The 9,839-nt window shown below is 53.7% G+C and overlaps 1 protein-coding gene across 1 annotated transcript; it reads left to right on the plus strand.

Moving 5' to 3' along the window:
* Nucleotides 1–3,611: 3,611 nt before the first annotated feature.
* On the plus strand, nucleotides 3,612–6,958 carry Egr1 (early growth response 1). Its single transcript, XM_051163189.1, is given in 3 exon segments — nucleotides 3,612–4,184; nucleotides 4,186–4,210; nucleotides 4,892–6,958. Coding segments are annotated over 3 exon segments (1,611 nt in total). The 5' UTR covers nucleotides 3,612–3,905; the 3' UTR covers nucleotides 6,199–6,958.
* Nucleotides 6,959–9,839: the final 2,881 nt, after the last annotated feature.

A 9,839-nucleotide genomic window follows, 5' to 3' on the forward strand; every position in this document is an offset into this window, starting at 1 on the left:
AGCCGATTAGAGGGTCCTATATGAACGGCCAGGCCTGGGTTACAGATCTGCACTTAGATTTTGGGGTGGAGTTGTCTTCCCAGCCCTAACCTCGGGAGTGGTAATAACTCCTCAGAAGAAACTGCTGGCTGAGGAGTATTCCAAAAATAAATGATGCTGGATGCACAAAAGACGCAGACATGCAGATGTCTCAGGCAGACTTGCACCTTAGACTCTGGGGGCTTTGTCCTGGCATGGAGGTGGGGTGGGTCGCTGTTCTTTGAAGTCCTTCAGGGATATGACAATGGTCCTCGGCTTAGTTGCCTTTTTGCCTTTTCAGTTCCATGGCTCAGTTGCTTTCTTTTCCAGAGCCCCACAAGTGATTCCTTGATGGGTTGAGCATTTTCTGCTCTGGTGACATAGGGAATAAAAAGTCCCACTACAGCCAGGCATGGTGGCACATGCCTTTAATCCCAGCATTCAGGAGGCAGAGGCAGGCAGACGTCTGTGAGTTCGAGGCCAGCCTGGTCTACAACATGAGTCTAGGACAGCCAGGGCTACACAGAGAAAACATGTTTTGAAAAAAACAAAAAACAAAACAAAAACCAACCAACCAACCAAACTGGAACAAGGAGGATGCAGATTATGGGCTGGAGAGATGGCTGCATGTTAAGAACACAGGCTGCTCTTGGAGAGAGGACCCTGGTTTGGTTTCCAGTGACCACATGGAAGCTCACAATGGCCTGTAAGCAGTTTCAGGGCATCTGGTGCCTGCTTTCAGACTCCATGGGCTCTGCACAGAGATGGTGCACTTACATAAAACGGGACACTGATCAGCTGTTAGGGACAGTACCTCTTGTGTTAAGACTGGGATGCCTCTCTCTCTTTTTAATTTATTTTTTAAAATTTATTTATTTATTGTATATGAGTGCTCTATCTGCAGAAGAGGGTATCAGATCACATTACAGATGGCTGTGAGCCACCATGCGCTTGCTGGGAATTGAACTCAAGACCTTTGGAAGAGCAGGTGGTGCTCTTAACCACTGAGCCATCTCTCCAGCCCCCTTTTTAATTTATTTAATTTTATTTTATGTGCATTGCTGTGAGGGTGTCAGAACCATTGAAACCAGAGTTACAGGCAGTGGTGAGCCACTACATGGGTGCAGGGAATTGAACCTGGATCTTCTGGAAGAGCAGCCAGTGCTCTTAACTGCTGAGTCATTTCTCCAAGCCAGAATGCTTCCTCTCTGCACCATTTTTTGTTGCTTTTGGATTTTATTGTTTTACTTCTTTCTTTTTTAAAAAAGATGGAGTGCTCACATAGCCCAAGCTGCCTTCAAAAATGCAGTGTAGCCAAGGATAACCTCGGATGTGTGATCATCTTACCTGAACTTCTTAAGTATTGGGATTGTCAACATAGGGCTGGTTCATGACAAGAACCCAGTTTATCCCCCCGCATACTAAGCTCCTTGTCAACTGAGTCACATTCCCAGGCCCAATTGGGTCTTCTTGAAGGCTGAATGAAGTTGGGTGGGCCAAAGTAACAATAACCCCCGTTTATTTGGTGCTTGGTAAATGCGATGTAAGTGCTATATTTGGTAGCCACAGGTAGCAGGCTGTGTACAAACAACCCTTCCTCATGAACATCGCTAACATAAGCTTTATTTTGCAACCAGAGAGTGAGACACAGAAACTTTGGTCAGACCCCCATGAAAGTGGCCAAAAAAATGGGCATTCTCACACAGGAAGCCTCTGACCCTGCCTGTCCTGGCCAGGAGGCTATGGAAGGCACACTGATGACACCCAGGAGAATATCAACACCTGGCCAAAGAACAGGGGAACCCTGGCTCATTTCTAGACTCATTAAGCTGATTTTTATAAAGCGGGGGGGGGGGGGGGGGGGGGGTGTTCGGGGAGAGACTGTAGAAAAGTAACACACACACAACCCGTTAAACTCTTACAACCCTGTCTCACACTCTCCTTCCATAGGTACTATTTGCTTTCTTTAAAAAAAAAAAAAATTTAAAAAGCAGCACCTTCCATGGACTCAAAGTGGAAACAAGAGCCTTCCTCTCCTCGAATTCCTCCTTCTCCCTTTGGGGTACCTGGTGTTGGGGGAGAAGGGCTTCATTGCTTGCGTCAGAGTCCCGAGTCCCGGGAGACCAGCGGGAATCACTCTGCCATCACCCTCCCCGCGTTCCCCGCTCTTGGCCGGGCTCTGAGAGGGAAGTGTTACCCTGAAGTCTGGGCGCCTTGGCAGTGGCGGTTCCCTCGAGACTGCGGGGAAGGCCCCTGCCGCCGCGCCTGCTCAGTCCTCGCTCACTGCGTCTAAGGCTCTCCCGACCTGGCTCGGCGCCCAGCACAGACTACGGGAGGCGGGGGAACATGGAGGCGGCGGAAGAGCCCGCCGCGCCTGGGGCCCCGGGAATACAGCTAGAGACCTCCAGAGGGCAGCACCGAGTCGTAAGCGCGTCCTCAGCACGCCAAGCCTGGGGTCGCCTGGCAACCCAAAGGAAAGTCCCCTCTTTAGAACAGGGCAGGGTCCGCCCGACCAGTCCCTGGACTGGATAAAGGTCAGGAAGTGCCCAATCATTACAAGAACCAACAGCTCCTGGCGGGGACTCAGGACTGTCCTAGGGCAATCAAGTTCCGCAATCCAGGTCCCGAAAGGTGGGTTCCTCAGCCGCGGGGAGGAGGGAATAGCCTTTCAATTCTGGGTGGCGCACTGGAAGCCCGAGGTTCTAACACCCCCAACCTACTGACGACGGGTGGCCGAGTACGCGCCCGACTGCTAGGTAGTGTCCCAAGAACCAGGGGCCAAATTTCTTGGCCTCCTTCCCTCCCCACCCCGCCCCGCCCCCCGTGACACCTGGAAAGTGACCCTGTCATTAGTGAAGGCTCGGGTCAGGGCCCCGCCTCTCCTGGGCGGCCTCTGCCCCAGCCCGCCCAGCCGCTCCTCCTCTTCGCAGGCTCGCTCCCACGGTCCCCGAGGTGGGCGGGTGAGCCCAGGATGACGGCTGTAGAACCCGGGCCCGACTCGCCCTCGCCCCCGCGTCGGGCCTGGGCTTCCCCAGCCCAGCTCGCACCCGGGAGCCGTCGGAGCCGCCGCGCTCCCAGCTCTGCGCGCCCGGCGCCCTCCCTACGCGGGTGTCCCCAGCTCCTGCGCGCGCCTTGGCTCCCGGCTGGGAACCAAGAGGGGGTGGGGTGGGGAAGAGTGCGCCGACCCGGAAACGCCATATATGGAGCAGGAAGGATCCCCCGCCGGAACAGACCTTATTTGGGCAGCGCCTTATTTGGAGTGGCCCAATATGGCCCTGCCGCTTCCGGCTCTGGGAGGAGGGGCGAACGGGGGTTGGGGCGGGGGCAAGCTGGGAACTCCAGGCGCCTGGCCCAAGAGGCCACTGCTGCTGTTTCAATACTAGGCTTTCCCGGGGCTTGGGGGCTCCAGATGCTGGAGCGGGTCGCAGAATGGAGGTGCCCACAGCTCTTGGATCGGGGGGGCTTCACGTCACTCCGGGTCCCCCCCGGCCGGTCCTTCCATATTAGGGCTTCCTGCTTCCCATATATGGCCATGTACGTCACGGCGGAGGCGGGCCCGTACTGTTCCAGACCCTTGAAATAGAGGCCGATTCGGGGAGTCGCGAGAGATCCCAGCGCGCAGAACTTGGGGAGCCGCCGCCGCGATTCGCCGCCGCCGCCAGCTTCCGCCGCCGCAAGATCGGCCCCTGCCCTAGCCTCCGCGGCAACCTCGCGTCCACCACGGGCCGCGGGCCACCGCCAGTCTGGGGGCCCACCTACACTCCCCGTTGTGTGCCCTGAACCCCGCATGTGACCCAGCCAACCCCTGGCGAGGAGTGTGCCCTCAGTAGCTTCGGCCCGGGCAGCGCCCACCGCCCAACATCAGCTCTCCAGCTCTCTCGTCCGGGATGGCAGCGGCCAAGGCCGAAATGCAATTGATGTCTCCGCTGCAGATCTCTGACCCATTCGGCTCTTTTCCTCACTCACCCACCATGGACAACTACCCCAAACTGGAGGAGATGATGCTGTTGAGCAACGGGGCTCCCCAGTTCCTCGGTGCTGCTGGAGCCCCAGAGGGCAGCGGCGGGAACAGCAGCAACAGCAGCAGCAGCAGCAGCGGGGGCGGTAGTGGGGGCGGCAGCAACAGTGGCAGCAGCGCATTCAATCCTCAGGGGGAGCCAGGCGAAACAACCCTATGAGCACCTGACCACAGGTAAGCGGTGGTCTGCGTCGAGGCTGAATCCCCTTCAGGACTATCCTAACGTCCAGTCCTTTGATGGGGGGACCTGCCCCTAGACCTTAGGGATGGACCTGGGATTTCCCTATAGTCCACACAGCCCTAGGGGCTTGGGTTACAGAGATGTCTGGGGACACCCCCCCCCCCATCCTTGCGGTGCCCAGAGGATAGAGCATTTGTTTTGGATGGAGAGCTCAAGCTGCGTGGGTGGCTGGAGCGGGTCGGGGGGGGGGAGGGGTTGTTTTGATGAGCCGGGTTGCCCCCTCCCCCGCGCTCGCGGGGCGCAGCATGCCTTGCTTGCCGCCTGTCCCCAAGGAGGGGCTGAAATCCGTGACCAGGGATGTCCCTGCCGCCCAGGGTAGGGGGCGCGTCTTAGCAGCGGCCACTAGGGTGCTGGCGGGATTCCCTCGCCCGCGCAGCCTCGCTGCGGAGCGCTCTCGGAGCTGCAGTAGAGGGGGGATTCTCTGTTTGCGTCAGCTGTTGAAACGGGCTCTGCCGCTGGAGCAGGTCCAGGAACATTGCAATCTGCCGCTATCAATTATTAACCACACCGGGAGTCCGTGGTAGCCGGGCGACCTCTTGCCTGGCCGCTTCGGTTCTCATCGGTCAGTGATTGCCTTCCACTAACCAGGCCTCTCTCCTCTCTTTTCCTGCCAGAGTCTTTTTCTGACATCGCTCTGAATAATGAGAAGACCATGGTGGAGACAAGTTATCCCAGCCAAACCACTCGGTTGCCTCCCATCACGTACACTGGCCGTTTCTCCCTGGAGCCTGCACCCAACAGTGGCAACACTTTGTGGCCTGAACCCCTTTTCAGCCTAGTCAGTGGCCTTGTGAGCATGAGCAACCCTCCCGCCTCTTCATCCTCAGCGCCTTCCCCAGCGGCTTCATCGTCTTCCTCAGCCTCCCAGAGCCCACCCCTGAGCTGTGCCGTGCCATCCAACGACAGCAGTCCCATTTACTCAGCTGCACCCACCTTCCCCACTCCCAACACTGACATTTTTCCTGAGCCCCAAAGCCAGGCCTTTCCTGGCTCAGCAGGTACGGCCCTACAGTACCCGCCTCCTGCTTACCCTGCTACCAAGGGTGGCTTCCAGGTTCCCATGATCCCTGACTATCTGTTCCCACAACAACAGGGAGACCTGGGCCTGGGCACCCCAGACCAGAAGCCGTTCCAGGGTCTGGAGAACCGTACCCAGCAGCCTTCGCTTACTCCACTATCCACTATTAAAGCCTTCGCCACTCAGTCTGGCTCCCAGGACTTAAAGGCTCTTAATACCACCTACCAGTCCCAGCTCATCAAACCCAGCCGCATGCGCAAGTACCCTAACCGGCCCAGCAAGACACCCCCCCACGAACGTCCCTATGCCTGTCCAGTTGAGTCCTGCGATCGCCGTTTTTCTCGCTCAGACGAGCTGACCCGCCACATCCGCATCCACACAGGCCAGAAGCCGTTCCAATGTCGGATCTGCATGCGCAACTTCAGTCGCAGTGACCACCTCACCACCCACATCCGCACCCACACGGGCGAGAAGCCTTTTGCCTGTGACATTTGTGGGAGAAAGTTTGCCAGGAGCGATGAACGCAAGAGGCATACCAAAATCCACTTACGGCAGAAGGACAAGAAAGCAGACAAAAGTGCTGTGGCCTCTTCAGCCCCCTCTTCTCTCTCTTCCTACCCGTCCCCAGCAGCTACCTCCTACCCATCCCCCGCCACCACCTCCTTTCCCTCCCCCGTGCCCACCTCCTACTCTTCTCCTGGCTCCTCGACCTACCCTTCTCCTGCGCACAGTGGTTTCCCCTCACCTTCAGTGGCCACCACCTACGCTGCCTCGGTTCCGCCAGCTTTCCCTGCCCAGGTGAGCAGCTTCCCATCGGCTGCTGTCACCAACTCCTTCAGCACCTCAACTGGGCTTTCGGACATGACAGCAACCTTTTCTCCCAGGACAATTGAGATCTGCTAAAGGGAATAAAAGAAAGCTAGGGGCGGGGCAACAACCATGAAAGACAATTAAGGACAGGAGGAGGAGATGGCTGTAAGAGGGGGATCCTCTTAGGTCAGATGGAAGCCAAGCCCTTCTCTCTAGGCAAGAGTAGAAGGTCTGTTGGCCAACAGCCCCTTTCATTTATTGTCCTTGCCTCCCTGTCCCTAGTCCCCTTGTCTTCAGCTGCCTGAAACAGCCATGTCCAAGTTCTTCACCTCTATCCAAAGAACTTGATTTGCATGGTATTGGATAAATCATTTCAGTATCATCGTCATCATATGCCTGGCCCTTGCTCTCTTCAGTGCTAGAACATCAAGTTGGCAAAAAAATGGGTTTGGGCCCTCGGAACCCTGCCCTGTATCTTTGTACAGTGTCTGTGCCATGGATTCTGTTTTCCTTGGGGTATTCTTGATGTGAAGATAATTTGCATACTCTATTGTATTATTTGGAGTTAAGTCCTCACTTTGGGGGGGGAGGGGGAGCAAAGCCAAGCAAACCAATGGTGATCCTCTATTTCGTGACGACGCTGCCGTGACAATAGGTTTGAAGCATTTTTTTTTTTTTTTTAAAGCAGCAGTCCTAGGTAGTAACCAAGAGCATGTGGCAGAGTGTTCCGTTAACTTTGTAAATACTGCTTGACTGTGCTCTCACATGTGACAAAAGTATGGTTTGTTTGGTTTGGTTTATTTTTATTCTTTTGGGTTTTTTGTTTTTGGTTTTTTTTTTGTTTTGTTTTGTTTTGTTTTTTTGAAAAAAAATTTTGCCCGTCCCTTTGGTTTCAAAAGTTTCACGTCTTGGTGCCTTTTGTGTGACACGCCTTGCCGATGGCTTGACATGTGCAATTGTGAAGGACATGCTCACCTCTAGCCTTAAGGAGGTGGGAGTGGTGGTTGGGGGAGGCTTTGAGAGCAAAATGAGAAAGAGGGCTGAGCTGAGCTTTGGTTCTCCAGAATGTAAGAAAGAAAAAAAAATTAAAACAAAGTCTGAACTCTCAAAAGTCTATTTTTATAACTGAAAATGTAAATTTATACATATATTCAGGAGTTGGAATGTTGTAGTTACCTACTGAGTAGGCGGCATTTTTTTGTATGTTATGAACATGAAGTTCATAATTTTGTGGTTTTATTTTACTTTGTACTTGTGTTTGCTTAAACAAAGTGACTTGTTTGGCTTATAAACACATTGAATGCGCTTTATTGCCCATGGGATATGTGGTGTATATCCTTCAGAAAATTAAAATTAAAAGAAAAATAAAGAAGCCATAAGTGGTTATGTGTCTCCTGGGGTAGTGGGAGGGAGGGCTGTGCAGTAGCCATTCTTGTGTAAAAGGGGGTCTGAGGCTTTTTCAGACTGGGACCTTACAGAGGAGTGTGTACGCGTTCTCGTGTGTGTGTGTGTGTGTGTGTGTGTGTGTGTGTGTGTGTGTGTGTGTGTTGGTGCTGGGAGCTGGCCATGCACGTACTAAGCAGGCATTCTTCTTTATACCAGACCTGTATGTGTTCTGCTTCTGTTCGGTCAACTGTATGTAGCTTTGTGTTGGTTAGCTGGAACCAAAGGTGGCCGTGTGGCCAGAGGCAGTGGCCAACCGCATCCCACAACCCTACCCAGGATTGGAGAAATCTAGCCCCTGCCAGATGTTCTTGGGGGAGATGAGAGGTGGACAGCACAAGCTTTGGGAAACAGTTACGAGGCTAGGGCTGGCTCAACTTCTCCCTCCTTGCATGTTCCCAGCAACTTAGAAACAAGGGCTAGCTCTCCAGCCAAGAGTCCTTCCAGGAAGGAAAGCTCTCATGCCTTTGCCAGTTGGAACGGCCATTTTTGGCGGCTTCCTGGGAGACAGGACAGAGGGGGTAGGAGGGTGGCAAAGTGTGCTCCCATTGGGTAGGAAGTGCACACTACGAGGTTCTCCTGACCCTGCTCCCCAAGGGTCCTGCTCACTGCCCAGTGATCTTTGTGGGTATGTGAGCATCTGTCTGCTCAGTGAGAGCCTTTGACCTGGCCGTGACAGACAGCAAGAACAGTTCCTGTTCCAGGAATGCAGATGGTTGGGGAGATGGAGATGTTGAGCCAAAAATGACAACAGGATGGTGTGTTACGCAGTGAGGACAGCACGTGGCTCGCTCTGGAAGCACAGAGACAGTCACTCAATCCAGCTGGGGACTTCTTAAGTTAAACTGGGATGCCTAAGTAAGGGTGGACCTCAATGCCCGTGGGTTGCCAAGACAGGGAAGACGGTGGCCGGTAGTGTGGATGGAGTACTGGGAACGTGCTTCCTCCAACCCTAGTGTGTTCAGATCCACAACCTTTGGGCAGATGGTAATGAATTTGATGTGCTGAAATTCTCTCTCTCTCTCTCTCTCTCTCTCTTTCTCTCTCTCTCTCTCTCTCTCTCTCTCTCCTCCGCTCTCTCTCCTACTTCCCTCGATCCCTCTCTCTCTCTCTTTCTCTCTCTCTCCTCTCCCCCTCCTCTCCCTTTGGAGTTTTTTTTGTTTCACGAACAGGTTTCTCTGTGTAGCCCTGGCTGTCCTGGACTCGCTTTGTAGACCAGGAACTGAGTACAGTTAAGGTAAACTCAGCCCCACCCCTTCCTTTCCCTGCGATGGCCTGCAGGGTCCGTCTCAAGCCTTACCTCCATGTGGGAAATTCCAGTAGTCCCTTGGCATTCCTTTGCATTCTAGTCCTTCCCTGCCAACACATTTCCCTGCCCTTTCCCATGACTCCAGATTCCTCGGCCCAGAGCATGGGGAACCAACCATCTTCCCTAGACAAGGGCACATCCCTGCCAGCCTCCTGGCAAAACTGCCAAGTCCCCATAGGATGTTTGTGTTGGCAGACCTCTTCCTAGCCCCGCCCACCGCTCCCCATCTCACCCTAGGCTCAGGAACACAGGTCTGTGCCTGCTGCACATTCCTTAGAGTGCCTCACCCCCAGATTCCCAGGAAACAAAGCACATCAGAGTCCGGCTGTGTGGGGACGCAGAAGCAGCAATGGCTCCTTTACACTGAGCATCTCCTGGTTGGAGGCTCTAGGGTGAGATTATCAGGCTTATTTCCCAGAGGGTTCCACTGCTGCCTTGCACCCCAGGGTGGCTTTTGGTATTGGCCTCAATAACAAGGTCATTCCTAGGCAGATGGCTGGCTGAGAAATTCTGCCAAGCTTGCTAGCCAATTTTTGCCAGTCTTGGCACCAAGGTTTCATTAGAGTCTAACGCTCCAGACTCAAGATGGGTTTTTTTTGTTTGTTTGTTTTGTTTTGTTTGTTTTTTACATGATTGAAATAAGGCACCATTCAAAGAAATTATAGAGCAGGAATATGGGTGTGTTGGCAGGGTCCAAGGATCTAGCTCTTCAACAGAGTTCTTTGAAGGCATGCACCAAAACCTGTGTTCAAGAAGCAGCACCCAAAATAACAACAGTCTTTATTTGCTATCTTGCTCCTTAGGAGGGGCAACTGCAACCAAAGGCTCAAGACAGTACTGATAAGAGCTGTGATCATAGTAAAAGTTGAGATCTGGAAAGAGTGTTGAACAGTGGATTCCTACCCAGGAATATGCGAAAGACCGGAACCATAGCATAGAAGAAAAGAGGAGAGAGAGAGAGAAACAGATTCAGACCTGAAGT

This window comes from Acomys russatus, chromosome 20 (genome assembly GCF_903995435.1).
Source record: "Acomys russatus chromosome 20, mAcoRus1.1, whole genome shotgun sequence".
Classification (NCBI taxonomy): Eukaryota; Metazoa; Chordata; class Mammalia; order Rodentia; family Muridae; genus Acomys; species Acomys russatus.